The sequence below is a fragment of the Nipponia nippon genome, unplaced genomic scaffold, assembly GCF_047370975.1.
Source record: "Nipponia nippon isolate SJK-2023a ecotype South Korea unplaced genomic scaffold, ASM4737097v1 scaffold_41, whole genome shotgun sequence".
In the NCBI taxonomy this organism is placed as follows: Eukaryota; Metazoa; Chordata; class Aves; order Pelecaniformes; family Threskiornithidae; genus Nipponia; species Nipponia nippon.
Window position 1 is genome coordinate 957,562 of NW_028262360.1, and position 16,277 is coordinate 973,838.

General features: G+C 71.9%; 1 protein-coding gene across 1 annotated transcript in view; it reads left to right on the forward strand.

The window, feature by feature from the left end:
- Window positions 1–16,277, forward strand: part of NEURL4 (neuralized E3 ubiquitin protein ligase 4) — a 37,250-nt gene that overhangs the window by 15,717 nt on the left and 5,256 nt on the right. Inside the window, 13 exon segments of the mRNA XM_087777768.1 lie at window positions 427–512; window positions 612–774; window positions 1,920–2,121; window positions 4,143–4,219; window positions 4,331–4,409; window positions 5,957–6,126; window positions 7,119–7,241; window positions 7,843–7,988; window positions 9,118–9,333; window positions 10,325–10,423; window positions 11,214–11,363; window positions 12,717–12,854; window positions 15,815–15,973. Of these exon segments, the coding sequence (XP_087633894.1) occupies window positions 427–512; window positions 612–774; window positions 1,920–2,121; window positions 4,143–4,219; window positions 4,331–4,409; window positions 5,957–6,126; window positions 7,119–7,241; window positions 7,843–7,988; window positions 9,118–9,333; window positions 10,325–10,423; window positions 11,214–11,363; window positions 12,717–12,854; window positions 15,815–15,973 (1,808 nt within the window).

The window sequence follows — 16,277 nt, forward strand, 5'->3', positions numbered from 1 at the left end:
TGGTGTCCCCAAGGTGTCCCCAGCCACCTTTGGGTGTCCCTAAGGTGTCCCCAGCCGCTCCTGGGTGTCCCCGAGGTGTCCCCAGCCACCTTTGGGTGTCCCTGAGGTGTCCCCAGCCACCCCTGGGTGTCCCCGAGGTGTCCCCAACCACCCCTGGGTGTCCTCAGCCACCCCTGGGTGTCCCCAAGGTGTCCCCAGCCACTCCTGGGTGTCCCCAGCCGCTCCTGGGTGTCCCCAAGGTGTCCCCAGCCACTCCTGGTGTCCCCAAGGTGTCCCCAGCTGCTCCTGGTGTCCCCAAGGTGTCCCCAGCCACTCCTGGGTGTCCCCAGCTGCTCCTGGGTGTCCCCAAGGTGTCCCCAGCCACCCCAAGGTGTCCCCAGCCACCCCTCTCCTCCACGGGTCGTGTCCCCAACCCCGTCCCCGCAGGCACCTGGATGATGACGGGCAACGGGGTGATGCACAACGGCACCACCGTCCTCGACGAGTACGGCCACAACCTCGACCGCCTGAAGGTGGGACAACCCCCCACCCCTGCGTCCCTGCTTTGGGGACAGGGACGGGGACACCCGGGGTGTCTGTCCCCTTTCCTCGGGTGACGCGCGTCCCCGCAGGCGGGGGACACGGTGGGGGTGGTACGCAGGGACGACGGTACCCTCCACTTCTTCGTCAACGGGGTGGCGCAGGGACCCGCCGCCTGGAACGTCCCCCCCAACGTCTACGCCGTGGTGGACCTCTACGGCCAGGCCGCCCAGGCCACCATCGTCGAGGACGGCGGTGAGCGCCTGGGGGGGCGGGGGGACACACACACACACGGACACAGAGACACCCGTTGGGGACATTGGGGGGACAGCCGGGGAGGTCAGAGGTGGAGGTCTGGGGGGGCTTGGGGGACATCGGGAGGTGGCTTTGAGGGACCTGGGATATCGGGGGGGGGGGCTTTGGGGACATCAGGGGGTGGCTTTGAGGGACCTGGGATATCGGGGGGTGGCTTTGGGGACATCAGGGGTGGGTTTGGGGGCTTTGGGGACATCAGGGGTGGCTTTGGGGACATCAGGGGTTGGCTTTGAGGGACCTGGGACATCAGGGGGGGCTTTGGGGACATCAGGGGTGGGTTTGGGGGCTTTGGGGACATCAGGGGGTGGCTTTGGGGACATCGGGGGTGGCTTTGGGGACATCAGGGGTGGGTTTGGGGGCTTTGGGGACATCAGGGGGTGGCTTTGGGGACATCAGGGGTGGGTTTGGGGGCTTTGGGGACATCAGGGTGTGGGTTTGGGGGCTTTGGGGACATCGGGGTGGCTTTGGGGACATCGGGGGGTGGGTTTGAGGGACCTGGGACATCGAGGGGGCTTTGGGGACATCAGGGGGTGGGTTTGGGGACATTGGGGACATCAGGGGGTGGCTTTGGGGACATCGGGGGGTGGCTTTGGGAACATCAGGGGTGGGTTTGGGGGCTTTGGGGACATCAGGGGGTGGCTTTGGGGACATCGGGGGTGGGTTTGAGGGACCTGGGACATCAAGAGGTGGCTTTGGGGACATCAGGGGGTGGCTTTGAGGGACTTGAGGACATCAGGGGGTGGCTTTGGGGACATTGGGGACATCAGGGGGTGGCTTTGAGGGACCTGGGACATCGAGGGGGGCATTGGGGACATCGGGGGGTGGCTTTGGGGACACTGGGGACATCAGGGGGTGGCTTTGGGGACACTGAGGTTGGGGTTTGGGGGGGACAGGGGTCCTGGGGACACCAGAGGTGGGGTTTTGGGGGCTTGGGGACATCGCGGGGGGGAGGGGGCTTTGGGGACCCCAGAGCGCGGGGCCACCTTGGGGTGCAGGGCTGGATCGGGGGCGGGGGGGGGGGGGGGGTGTCCAGACCCCCAGATTCGGGGTGTCACGGGGGGGGGTGTGTGTGTGTGTGTCCCCAGAGGTGACATCGGTGACGGGTGACGGCTCGGACGGGGACACCCCGGGGTCCCCCGAGAGCCCCTCCCCCCCGGGGGCCTCCCCCAGCGACCTCCGCTTCCACCGCCTGCACGGCACCAACGCCCTCATCACCAACGGCGGCCGCACCGCCCTGCGCCAGAACTGCCGCTCCGAGTTCAACGACGCCATCGTCATCTCCAACCGGTCAGCGGCACCCCAACCCCCACCCCCCGCACCCCAAAATCCCCACCCCCACCCCCAAATCCCCACCCCCACCCCCAAAATCCCCCCCCCCCCCCCGCCCCAAATCCTGGCCCTGGGGCACCCAGCGTCCCCCGTGCCCAACCTGCGCCAGAGCGGCCGCGGTGAGGTCACTGCCGCCGCCGCCATCGTCATCTCCAACCGGTCAGCGGCACCCCAAAACCCCCCATGCACCCCAAAATCCCCCCCGCCCCCCAAAATCCCCACCCCCACCCCCAAAATCCCCCCCGCGCCCCAAATCCTGGCCCTGGGCCCCCAAACGTCCCCCGTGCCCAACCTGCGCCAGAGCGGCCGCTGTGAGGTCACTGCCGCCGCCGCCATCGTCATCTCCAACCGGTCAGCGGCACCCCAAAACCCCGCCCCCCGCACCCCAAAAATCCCCCCCCGCCCCCCAAAATCCCCACCCCCACCCCCAAAATCCCCCCCCCCCGCCCCAAATCCTGGCCCTGGGGCACCCAGCGTCCCCCGTGCCCAACCTGCGCCAGAGCGGCCGCGGTGAGGTCACTGCCGCCGCCGCCATCGTCATCTCCAACCGGTCAGCGGCACCCCAACCCCGCACCCCAAAATCCCCACCCCCACCCCAAACCCCCCCCCCCCCCCCCCCAAACCCCCCCCCGCGCCCCAAATCCTGGCCCTGGGGCCCCAAACGTCCCCCGTGCCCAACCTGCGCCAGAGCGGCCGCGGTGAGGTCACTGCCGCCGCCGCCATCGTCATCTCCAACCGGTCAGCGGCACCCCAAAACCCCCCATGCACCCCAAACCTGCCCCAGCCCCCCCAAACTGCCCCAGCCCCCCCCAATCCTGCCCCTGCCCCCCCAAACCTGCCCCTGCCCCCCCAATCCTGCCCCTGCCCCCCAAAACTGCCCCAGCCCCCCCAATCCTGCCCCTGCCCCCCAAACCTGCCCCTGCCCCCCAAACTGCCCCAGCCCCCCCAATCCTGCCCCTGCCCCCCAAACCTGCCCCAGCCCCCCCAATCCGCCCCGCCCCCCCAAACCTGCCCCAGCGGCCCCCCCAAACCTGCCCCGCCCCGCCCCCCAATCCCCCCCTGCCCCCCAAAATCTCCCCAGCACCCCCACCTGCCCCAAAATCCCCCCTGCCCCCCCAAATCCTGGCCCTGGGCCCCCAAAATCCGTGCCCCCTGCGCCAGAGCGGCCGCCCAGGTCACTGCCGCCTGCACCCCCTCATCTCCAACCTCAGCGGCACCCCAAAACCCCGCCCCCGCACCCCAAACTGCTCCTGCACCCCCCAAATCTGGCCCTGGGGCCCCAAACCTGCCCCAGCGCCTGGTCCCTGCCCCCCCAAATCTGCCCCTGCACCCCCCAAATCTGCCCCTGCACCCCAAAAATCCGCCCCTGCCCCCCCCAATCTGTCCCAGCACCCCCAAACCTGCCCCAGGCTGGTCCCTGCCCCCCAAACCTGCCCCTGCCCCCCCAAACCTGCCCCAGGCTGGTCCCTGCCCCCCAAACCTGCCCCTGCCCCCCCAAACCTGCCCCAGGCTGGTCCCTGCCCCCCCAAACCTGCCCCTGCCCCCCCAAATCTGCCCCAGGCTGGTCCCTGCCCCCCCAAACCTGCCCCTGCCCCCCCAAACCTGCCCCAGGCTGGTCCCTGCCCCCCAAACCTGCCCCTGCCCCCCCAAACCTGCCCCAGGCTGGTCCCTGCCCCCCCAAACCTGCCCCTGCACCCCCTCAAATCTGCCCCTGCACCCCAAAAATCCGCCCCAAATCTGCTCCTGCACCCCCCAAATCTGCCCCTGCCCCCCCAAACCTGCCCCTGCCCCCCCAATCTGCCCCAGCACCCCTCAATCTGCCCCCAACCCCTCCCAAATCCCCCCCCTCCCCCCAGGGCTCTCCCGCAGCACCCAACCCCCCCCCGCACCCACCCGGGGGTCCCTCTGCCCTCCCTTCCCCCCCCCCCCCCCCCCCCAAGGTTTTGGGGTGCCCCCCCGGTGACACCCGTGTCCCCCAGGGCGCTGCGGGACGGGGAGCTCTTTGAGATCGTCATCCAGAAGATGGTGGATCGCTGGTCCGGCTCCATCGAGGCGGGTGAGAGGGGACACGGGGGGGACACGGGGGGGACACACGGGGGGGGGGGACACCCCCCCACCCCTGTCCCCTCCCCCCATGTCCCCTGTCACCCCCCCCTCGTCCCCGCAGGCGTCACCGCCATCCGCCCCGAGGACCTGGAGTTCCCCAACACCATGACGGACATCGACTACGACACCTGGATGCTGAGGTGAGGCGGGGGGACGTCACCTGCGGGGGGCCACCTGGGTCCCCAAGGGGCTACCTCAGTCCCCAAGGGGCCACCTGGGTCCCCAAGGGGCTGTACTGGGTCCCCAGGTTCCCCGAGGGAAGCCCTGTCCGCCCCTCTTGTCCCCAATGTCCCCTTCTGTCCCCAAGGGGCCAGGTCTTGTCCTTGGTGGCCCCAGGGGGCCACCTCGGTCCCCAAGGGGCCACCTGGGTCCCCAAGGGGTTGTACTGGGCCACCAGTACATCCATCCCCAAGGGTCCCCATCTGTCCCTAAGGGTCCCTGCTTGTCCCCAGGGTCCCCATCCCTCCCCAGGGTCCCCGTCTGTCCCCAAGGGTCCCCATCCATCCCCAAGGGTCCCCGCTTGTCCCCAAGGGTCCCCATCCATCCCCGAGGGTCCCCATCTGTCCCCAGGGTCCCCATCTGTCCCTAAGGGTCCCCATCCATCTCCAAGGGTCCCCGCTTGTCCCCCAGGGTCCCCACCCATCCCCCAGGGTCCCCGTCTGTCCCCAAGGGTCCCCGCTTGTCCCCCTCTGTCCCCAAGGGTCCCTATCTGTCCCTAAGGGTCCCTGCTTGTCCCCAGGGTCCCCATCCGTCCCTAAGGGTCCCTGTCTGTCCCCGAGGGTCCCCAAGGGTCCCTATCTGTCCCTAAGGGTCCCTTTCTGACCCCAGGGTCCCCCTCTGTCCCCAAGGGTCCCCATCCCTCCCTGAGGGTCCCCATCCCACCCCAGGGTCCCCATCTGTCCCTAAGGGTCCCTGTCTGTCCCCGAGGGTCCCCAAGGGTCCCTATCTGTCCCTAAGGGTCCCTTTCTGACCCCAGGGTCCCCCTCTGTCCCCAAGGGTCCCCATCTGTCCCTAGGGTCCCTTTCTGTCCCCAAGGGTCCCTGCTTGTCCCCAGGGTCCCCATCTGTCCCCAGAGTCCCCCTCTGTCCCCAAGGGTCCCCATCCCTCCCTGAGGGTCCCCATCCCACCCCAGGGTCCCCATCTGTCCCTAAGGGTCCCTGTCTGTCCCCGAGGGTCCCCAAGGGTCCCTATCTGTCCCTAAGGGTCCCTGCTTGTCCCCAGGGTCCCTTTCTGACCCCAGGGTCCCCATCCCTCCCCGAGGGTCCCCCTCTGTCCCTAGGGTCCCCCTCTGTCCCCAAGGGTCCCTGCTTGTCCCCAGGGTCCCCATCCCTCCCCAGGGTCCCCCTCTGTCCCCAAGGGTCCCCATCCATCCCTAAGGGTCCCCATCCCTCCCCAGGGTCCCCATCTGTCCCTAAGGGTCCCTGCTTGTCCCCAGGGTCCCCATCCCTCCCCGAGGGTCCCCCTCTGTCCCTAGGGTCCCCCTCTGTCCCCAAGGGTCCCCATCCATCCCTGAGGGTCCCCATCTGTCCCCAGGGTCCCCATCCCTCCCCAGGGTCCCCATCCCTCCCCAAGCACCGCAGCTCCCTGGGGCGCCCCCCCCCGCCCCGTGCCGCCACGGGACCCCGCATCCCCCTCCCCTCCCCCCCCCCCCCCCGGCGTCCCCCGCCACCTCCCCGCGTCCCCGCAGCGGGACGGCCATCATGCAGGACGGTAACACCATGCGGAACAACTACGGCTGCGACCTGGACTCGCTGGGGACGGGCTCGCGCATCGGGATGATGCGGACGGCGCGGGGGGACCTGCGCTATTTCATCAACGGCGCCGACCAGGGCGTCGCCTGCTCGGGGCTGCCGGCGGGTGAGGGGACAGCGCGGGGACATGGGGACACGGGGCGGGGGGGGGACGGGACACAGGGGGACGTTGTGGGGGGACGGGGGGTCCTGCGGCGGCGCCGTGTGCTCGGTTCGTGGGGTCCTGTGGTGGTCTGGGGACATGGGGACATGGGGACGGGGACACAGGGACAGGGTCATGGAGGGGGACACGGGGCTGGGGACATGGGGACGGGGACACGGGGCTGGGGCCATGGAGGAGGGGACAGGGACATGGGGACACGGGGACATGGGGACGGGGACACAGGGACACGGGGCTGGGGCCATGGAGGAGGGGACATGGGGACACGGGGAGAGGGGGACGGGGACACGGGGATGGGGACGGGGACATGGAGGGGGACATGGGGCTGGGGCCATGGGGACAGGGCCATGGGGATGGGGACATGGGGGTGGGGACATGGGGATGGGGACATGGAGGAGGGGACAGGGACATGGGGACATGGGGACAGGGGGACGGGGACACAGGGACACGGGGCTGGGGACATGGGGATGGGGACAGGGGGACAGGGACACAGGGATGGGGACAGGGCCATGGAGGGGGACAGGGGGACGGGGACACAGGGACACAGGGCTGGGGCCATGGAGGAGGGGACGGGGACATGGGGACATGGGGATGGGGACATGGGGACATGGGGATGGGGACATGGAGGGGGACATGGGGACATGGGGCCATGGGGATGGGGACATGGGGGTGGGGCCATGGGGATGGGGACACAGGGACACGGGGCTGGGGACATGGAGGAGGGGACAGGGACATGGGGACATGGGGACGGGGACACGGGGATGGGGACATGGGGGTGGGGACACGGGGATGGGGACATGGAGGAGGATACAGGGACACGGGGACATGGGGCCATGGGGCCGGGGGGGGGGGGCGGGGAGCGACGCGGGGCGGGGGCGGCGCTGAGGCGCCCCCTCCCCCATCCCCGCCCCCGCCCCGCCCCCGCCCCGCCCCCGCAGAGGTGTACGCGGTGGTGGACCTCTACGGGCAGTGCGTCCAGGTGTCCCTCACCGGCACCACCGGCCCGGCCGACAACAGCCTGGCCCCCGCCGCTGAGAAGGCCTGTCCCCTCCCCTCCCCAGGTAGGGGCCAGCGCGGGGGGGCCGCTGGTGGCCCGCCAGGGGGTGGTCACCTCCCCCCGGGTCCCCTCCCCCTGCCACGCCCCTTGGTGACGGGGGCCTGTGTGTCCGTCCCGCCCCCCCCCCGGCTCTGGGTCTCGCTATGTGCTGTGCCCCCTCGTGGCCACGCCCCCCATGACCCCGCCCCCCCAAAACCCCGCCTCCACTGACCCCACCCCTTCCCCCCTAGCCCCATGGCCCCATTGTTTCCCCCCCCCCCCCCCCCCATGGTGCCACACCTGCCCAGAGCCACGCCCCCCCGTGCCACGCCCCCGTGCCACGCCCCCTCGTGGCCACGCCCCACAATGACACCCCCCCCCCTTACCCCCTAGCCCCATGGCCAGGTTGTGCCCACCCCCACCCCCCTGCTTTGCCCATGCCACGCCCCCTCGTGGCCACACCCCCGGCCACGCCCCCCGCGACCCCACCCCAGCCAAATGGCCAGGTTGTTTCCCCCCCCCCGCACTGTGTCTGCCCGCCCTGGTGCCACACCCCTCGTGGCCGCGCCGCCCCCACGTGGCCACGCCCCCCCACTGACCCCGCCCCTTCCCCCCCCCCCCCGCAGCCCCCGGCCCCTGCCAGCGGTTCCACGGCCGCTGCGGGCAGAACGTGGCGCTGGGGGCGGAGGGGCTGGGGGCCGCCCGCGTGGCCGGCTACTGCCACGGCCTGGTCTTCAGCCGCTCCCACCTCCGGCCCGGCGAGCTCTTCGAGGTGGGCGGGGCCCCGGGGGGGCGGGACACGCCCACGGGGAGGGGCGGGGTCACCCGAGGGGGCGGGGTTGGGGAATAACCATGCCCCCCCGCGCGGGGGGGAGCGGGGGTTGGCGCGATGTCTCTTTAAGAAAATGGGGGTGGGGCCCGCCCCGGGACACGCCCACCTCGGGGCGGGGTCACCCGGGGAGGAGGGGGTGGGGAGTGACCACGCCCCTGCATGGGAAAGGGGCGGGGACAGCAGGGGTGCGGTGTCTCTTTAAGAAATCGGGGGGCGGGGGCGAGCGTGTGGACAACCCCCGGGGGCGGGGTCAAACGGGAGGGTGGGGCCTGGGGATGGCCACGCCCCTGCATGGGAAGGGTGGGTGACAGCAGGAGGCGCGCTGTCTCGTTAAGAGGAGTGGGCGGGGCTAGGGTGGGACACGCCCCCTGCGAGCCCCCGCACAAGCCCCTCCCACCTGGTCAAGCCCCGCCCCTTGTTAAGCCCCGCCCCCGCCCTGATTTAACCCCTCCACTGCCGCGCTCCATTGATGAGCGATGGGTACACTGGAGTGGGCGGAGCCTCCCCTAACCCCACCCCCACAAAACCCACGCAAGCCACGCCCCTTATAGGCCACGCCCTCTTGAATAAGCCACGCCCCCAACTCATTGCTACCTCTGCTTCACCCCCCTGTTCCTCCATCGCGAATTGAAGCCTGGGACCCAATTGGCCCCCGCGGGGTGGGCGGAGCCTCCCTCGGCCCCGCCCCCTACAAAACCACACCCGCGCGAGCCACGCCCCCTTGCAGGCCACGCCCCCTTGAATAAGCCACGCCCCCAGCACCTCCCCACCCCTATTTCACCCTCCCCTTCTGCCATTGCACATTGAAGCCTGGGACCCAATTGCCCCCCGCGGGGTGGGCGGAGCCTCCCTCGGCCCCGCCCCCTACAAAACCACACCCGCGCGAGCCACGCCCCCTTGCAGGCCACGCCCCCTTGAATGAGCCACGCCCCCAGCACCTCCCCATCCCTAATTCAGGCTCCCCTTCCGCCATTGCACATTGAAGCCTGGCAGCCCGATTGGCCCCCGCGGGGTGGGCGGAGCCTCCCTCGGCCCCGCCCCCCCCCCCCGTAACTCCCCGCCCCCCCAGGTGCGGATTGAGGCGCTGGACGAGCGCTGGGCCGGCTCGGTGCGGCTGGGGCTGACGGCCCTGCCCCCGGGGCAGGGCCCCCCCGGGCCCCCCGCCCTCCCCGCCACCCTGCTGGACCTCCCCTCCCCCCCCACCTGGGTGGTGGCGGGGGCCGAGGTGCGGCGCAACGGGACCCTCACCCGCCACAACTACGGCGTCTCCCTCGACCGGCGGGCGGTGAGCGGGGGAGGGGGGGGGGCCTGGGGGGTCCTGGGGGGTCCTGGGGGGCACAGGGAGCACCCATGGGGGTCCTGGGGGGTCCTGGGGGGGCTTGGGGGGTCCTGAGGGGTCCTGGGGGATCCTGGGGGGTCAGGGGGTCCTGGGGGGTCAGGAGGGTCCCGGGGGGGGTCAGGGGGGTCCTCGGGGGTCAGGGGGGTCCTGGGGGGTACTGGGGGGCACAGGGAGCACCCATGGGGGTCCTGGGGGGGTCAGGGGGTCCTGGGGGGTCCTGGGGTGCACAGGGAGCACCCATGGGGGTCCTGGGGGGTCAGGGGGTCCTGGGGGGTCAGGAGGGTCCCGGGGGGTCAGGGGGTCCTCGGGGGGGCCTGGGGGGGTCAGGGGGGTCCTGAGGGGGTCCTGGGGGGCACAGGGAGCACCCATGGGGGTCCTGGGGGGGTCCTGGGGGGTTCTGGGGGGGCCTGGGGGGTCCTGAGGGGTCCTGGGGGTCCTGGGGGGGTCAAGGGGGTCCTGGGGGGGTCAGGGGGTCCTGGGGGGTCAGGAGGGTCCCGGGGGGTCAGGGGGTCCTGGGGGGTACTGGGGGGCACAGGGAGCACCCATGGGGGTCCTGGGGGGTCAGGGGGGTCCTGGGGGGTCAGGAGGGTCCCGGGGGGGTCAGGGGGTCCTCGGGGGGGCCTGGGGGGTCAGGGGGGTCCTGAGGGGGTCCTGGGGGGCACAGGGAGCACCCATGGGGGTCCTGGGGGGTCCTGGGGGGTTCTGGGGGGCCTGGGGGGTCCTGAGGGGTCCTGGGGGGTCCTGGGGGGTCAAGGGGGTCCTGGGGGGTCAGGGGGTCCTGGGGGGGTCAAGGGGGTCCTGGGGGTCCTGGGGGCGTCCTGAGGGACACAGGGAGCACCCATGGGGGCCCGGGGGGTCAGAGGGGGTCAGGGGGGTGGGGGGTGGGGTTTGGGGGTCCCTGGGGGCTCTGATGGGTGCCCCTCCCCCCCCCGCGCAGGTCGGGAACCGGCTGGGGGTGCGGCGCGGCCCCGACGACACCATGCACATCCTGGTGGACGGGGAGGACATGGGCCCCGCCGCCACCGGCGTCGCCAAGGTAACGCCCCCCCCGTGACGTCACACCCCGCCCCGCATCACCCCCCGTGATGTCACACCCCCCCCCCCCGTGGTGTCACCCCCCTCCCCCTGTGTCACCCCCGTGGTGTCACTCCCCCCCCCCCCCCACCGTCCCCCCGCGTGGTGTCATCCGTGATGTCACACCGCCCCGGTCTCACCCCCTGTGATGTCACCCCCCTGTGATGTCACCCCCCGTGACGTCACCCCCCATGGTGCCACCCCCCCGCTGTCCCCCCGGGCGTGGCCGTGATGTCACAGAGCTCTCTGCTTTCACTTCCTGCCTGGGAGCGTCCTGCTTGTGATGTCACAGGGCTCGGTGACATCACAGGGCTCTGTGACCTCATGTCCTGCCTGGGAGGAGCTTAGTTGTGATGTCACCGGGTTCCGTGACCTCACTTCCTGCCTGGGAGGGGCCTGGTTGTGATGTCACCGGGTCCCTGACCTCACTTCCTGCCTGGGAAGGGCTTGGCTGTGATGTCACCGGGATCCGTGACCTCACGTCCTGCCTGGGAGGGGCCTGGATGTGATGTCACCGGGTTCCCTGACCTCACGTCCTGCCTGGGAGGGGCCTGGTTGTGATGTCACCGGGATCCCTGACCTCACGTCCTGCCTGGGAGGGGCCTGGTTGTGATGTCACCGGGTTCCCTGACCTCACGTCCTGCCTGGGAGGGGCTTAGCTGTGATGTCACGGGGTTCCCTGACCCCAGGCCCTGCCGGGGAGGGGCGGGGCCGTGATGTCACGCGCTGACGTCACCGCCCCGCCCCCGCAGAACGCCTTCGTGGCGCTGGACCTGTACGGGCGGGTGACGGCCGTCTCCATCGTCAGCGCGGGGGGGGGGGAGGGGGGCGGCAGCGGCGCCCCCTCCCCCAGCCCCTCCCCCACCCCCAGCCCCTCCCCCACCGCCGGGACCCCCCTCGCCGTGAGTGGCGGGTGCTGGGGGCGGGGGGAGGGACTGGGAGCACTGGGGGAGACTGGGAGGGCACTGGGGGGGGCTCTGGGAGGGACTGGGAGGGGTACTGGGGGTATTGGGGGGCACTGGGAGGGACTGGGGGGCGCACAGGGGGGCACTGGGAGGGGGCTGAGGGGGTACTGGGGACATTGGGGGGCACTGGGGGTGGGACTGGGAGGGGACTGGGGGGATGGGGGAACTGGGAGGGCACTGGGAGGGAACCAGGGAGGCACTGGGGGCATGGGGGGCACTGGGAGGGACTGGGGGGGCACTGGAGCTATTGGGGGGCACTGGGAGAGACTGGGAGGCTTGGAGAGGGGGATGGGGGAGCACTGGGGGGAACTGGGAGGGGACTGGGGGGCACTGGGGGGGCACCGTGGACCCTCCAAGGGTCACCCCAACCCCACATGGACTCCCCCAGCCCCCCCGTGCCCCCAGTACCCCCTCAGCCCCCTCCCAGTGCCCCCAGTCCCTCCCAGTCCTCCCCTCCTCCCCATCTCCCCCCAAATCCCCTTTAACCCCCCCCCGACCCCCCTGACCCCCCCGTGCCCCTCCTCCCCATCCCCCCACCCCCCCCAAATCCCCCCCATCCCCCCGCTAGACCCCCCCCCACCCCCCCCGACCTCCCCGACCCCCCCGTGCCCCTCCCCCCCAGGGCCCCCCCCCCCATTTTTGGGGTGCCCCCATCCGCACCCCCTCCCCCCATCCCCCCACCCCCCCCAAATCCCCTTTAACCCCCCCAAAGCCCCCCAAATCCCCCCCACCCCCCCCCACGACCCCCCTGACCCCCCCGTGCCCCTCCCCCCCAGGGCCCCCCCACACTTTTGGGGTGCCCCCATCCGCACCCCCTCCTCCCCATCCCCCCACCCCCCCCAAATCCCCTTTAACCCCCCCAAATCCCCTCCAAACCCCCCATCCCCCCCACGACCCCCCCCCACCCCCCCCACGACCCCCCCTGACCCCCCCGTGCCCCTCCCCCCAGGGCCCCCCCACACTTTTGGGGTGCCCCCATCCGCACCCCCTCCTCCCCATCCCCCCACCCCCCCAAATCCCCTTTAACCCCCCCAAAGCCCCTCCAAATCCCCCCCCCCCCCCCCACGACCCCCCCCCCGACCCCCCTGACCCCCCCGTGCCCCTCCCCCCAGGGCCCCCCCACACTTTTGGGGTGCCCCCTATCCGCACCGCCCTCCTCCCCATCCCCCCACCCCCCCCAAATCCCCTTTAACCCCCCCCCCCAAATCCCCTCCAAACCCCCCCATCCCCCCCACGACCCCCCCCCCACCCCCCACGACCCCCCTGACCCCCCGTGCCCCTCCCCCCCAGGGCCCCCCCACATTTTTGGGGTGCCACGGCAAGAACATCCTCCTCTCCAACGGGAACCGCACGGCCACCCGCGTCTCCAGCTACAACCAGGGGCTGGTGGTGGTGGGGCAGCCCCTCCCCCCCGGCCGCCTCTTCCAGGTCCCGCCCCCCCCCCCCCCCCCCCGGCGGCCAATGGCGGCCCTGCCTGCCCATGAGGTCACGGCGAGGGAGGGGAGGGCGGGGGACGCGCCGGTGATGTCGTAGGGGGGGCGGCCAATGGCGAGTTGTAGGCTGGTAAGGTCGTGGAGGGGTGGGGAGGGCCCTGGTGATGTCACAGGGGGGCGGCCAATGGAGGCTCTGCGTCCTGATGAGGTCACGGCGAGGGAGGGGAGGGCGGGGGATGCGCTGGTGATGTCATACGGGGGCGGCCAATGGCGGCTCTGCGTCCCGATGAGGTCACGGCGAGGGAGGGGAGGGCGGGGGACGCGCTGGTGATGTCATATGGGGGCAGCCAATGGCGGCTCTGCGTCCCAATGAGGTCACGGCGAGGGGGGGGAGGGCGGGGGACGCGCCGGTGATGTCGTAGGGGGGGCGGCCAATGGCGGCACTGCGTCCCAATGAGGTCACGGCGAGGGGGGAGGGCGGGGGACGCGCTGGTGATGTCATATGGGGGCCGCCAATGGCGGCTCTGCGTCCCGATGAGGTCACGGCGAGGGAGGGGAGGGCGGGGGACGCGCCGGTGATGTCGTATGGGGGCGGCCAATGGCGGCACTGCGTCCCAATGAGGTCACGGCGAGGGGGAGGGCGGGGGACGCGCTGGTGATGTCGTAGGGGGGCGGCCAATGGCGGCTCTGCGTCCCGATGAGGTCACAGCGAGGGAGGAGAGGGCGGGGGACGCGCTGGTGATGTCACAGGGGGGCGGCCAATGGCGAGTTGTAGGCTGGTAAGGTCGTGGAGGGGTGGGGAGGGCCCTGGTGATGTCACAGGGGGGCGGCCAATGGAGGCTCTGCGTCCTGATGAGGTCACGGCGAGGGAGGGGAGGGCAGGGGACGCGCCGGTGATGTCGTAGGGGGGGCGGCCAATGGCGGCACTGCGTCCCAATGAGGTCACGGCGAGGGGGGGGAGGGCGGGGGACGCGCTGGTGATGTCACAGGGGGGCGGCCAATGGCGGCTCTGCGTCCCGATGAGGTCACGGCGAGGGGGAGGGCGGGGGACGCGCTGGTGATGTCGTAGGGGGCGGCCAATGGCGGCTCTGCGTCCCGATGAGGTCACGGCGAGGGAGGGGAGGGCGGGGGATGCGCTGGTGATGTCACAGGGGGCGGCCAATGGCGGCTCTGCGTCCCGATGAGGTCACGGCGAGGGAGGGGAGGGCGGGGGAATGCACTGGTGATGTCACAGGGGGGCGGCCAATGGCGAGTTGTAGGCTGGTAAGGTCGTGGAGGGAGGGGGGCCCCTAGGTGATGTCATAGGGGCCCAGCCAATGGTGGCCCTGCGCCCCGATGAGGTCACGGTGGGGTAGAGGAGGCTGGGGGGGCTGGGGGAGGGGGCGTGTCTCTGCGTGTGAGGTCACACGGGGCGGCCAATGGCAGCAGTGCGGCGCTGCGGAATCAACAGGGGGTGTGATGTCACACGAGGGGTGGCCAATGGTGGCGCTGCGGCCGCGTGAGCTCGACGGGGATTGTGACGTCACACCAGGCCGGCCAATCGTGGTGCCGCAGCGCTTAGGTGTTGCTGGCCTCTGTGACATCACACCAGGCCAGCCAATCACAGCACTGCAGCTGTCTAGCGTCAGCAGGCGCTGTGACGTCACAGCGAGCCGGCCAATCGCAGCACCGCAGCTTTATGAGCTCGCCAGGCACTGTGACATCACACAGGGCCGGCCAATGGCTGCTCACCGGCTCCCCTGACATCACAGCGGGCTAGCCAGTGATGTCAGCGGGGGTTGATGATGTCGGGGTGCTTAGGGGGTGATGTCAGGGTGACGTCACGGTGACATCACGCCCGGGCAGGTGCAGATCGACGCCCTGAACCCGCAGTGGAGCTCCTCGCTGGGGGGGGGCGCAGTGATGTCAGTGGGGGGGGGGGATGACGTCAGGGTGGCCGGGGGGCGCCGTTGGGGCGGCGTCACGGTGACGTCACGGTGATGTCACGCCCACAGGTGCAGATCGACGCCCTGAACCCGCAGTGGAGCTTGTGGCTGGGGGGGGGGGAATGACACGGGGGGGGGGGGGGGGCGCAGTGATGTCGGGGGGAGGGGGGATGATGTCAGGGTGGCCGGGGGCGCCGTCGCGATGACGTCGTGATGATGTCGCGGTGACGTCACGCCCGCAGGTGCAGATCGACGCCCTGAACCCGCAGTGGAGCTCCTCGCTGGGGGGCGCAGTGATGTCAGTGGGGGGGGGGGGATGACGTCGTCAGGGTGGCCGGGGGCGCCGTCGCGATGATGTCGTGCTGACGTCACGGTGACGTCACGCCCCGGCAGGTGCAGATCGACGCCCTGACCCCGCAGTGGAGCTTGTGGCTGGTGGGGGGGGGGGGCGCAGTGATGTCAGTGGGGGGGGGACACGACGTCAGGGTGGCCGGGGGGCGCCGTCGCGGTGACGTCGCAATGACGTCGCGGTGACGTCACGCCCCGGCAGGTGCAGATCGACGCCCTGAACCCGCAGTGGAGCTTGTGGCTGGGGGGGGGGGGAATGACACGGGGGGGGGCGCAGTGATGTCGGGGGGGGGGGGGGATGATGTCAGGGTGGCCGGGGGCGCCGTCGCGATGACGTCGTGATGATGTCGCGGTGACGTCACGCCCGCAGGTGCAGATCGACGCCCTGAACCCGCAGTGGAGCTCCTCGCTGGGGGGGCGCAGTGATGTCAGTGGGGGGGGGGGGGATGACGTCGTCAGGGTGGCCGGGGGGCGCCGTCGCGGTGCCGTCGCGATGACGTCGCGGTGACGTCACGCCCCGGCAGGTGCAGATCGACGCCCTGACCCCGCAGTGGAGCTTGTGGCTGGTGGTGGTGGGGGGCGCAGTGATGTCAGTGGGGGGGGGGACACGACGTCAGGGTGGCCGGGGGGCGCCGTCGCGGTGCCGTCGCGATGATGTCGCGGTGACGTCACGCCCCGGCAGGTGCAGATCGACGCCCTGAACCCGCAGTGGAGCTCCTCGCTGGCGCTGGGGGTGACGGGGGCCCCCCCCGGCCGCTCCCCCCTCCCCGCCTGCGCCGCCGGCCTCAAGCGCTCGGCCTGGCTGCTGCAGCGCCGCGGCGTCTTCCACAACGGCCGCAAGGTGGGGGGGCCCCGCCCCCCCCCCCGCCCCCGCCCCCACCCCCCCCCCGGGGACCCCACCCCCCCCCCACCCCGGTACCCCAACCCCCCCCCCCCCAATCCCCAGGGGGGTCCCCAAAGGGGGGGGGGGGTCCCCATCTCCCACCCCCCGAGCCCCCCCCCCCGAGCCCCCCCCCACCCCCAGGGGCGTCCCCAAAGGGGGGGGTCCCCATCTCCCCTCCCCCCACCCCCTCCCTCCCCCTCCCCCTACCCCCTGGGGATCCCCCAAGGGGGGGTCCCCATGTCCCCCTCCCCCACCCACAGCC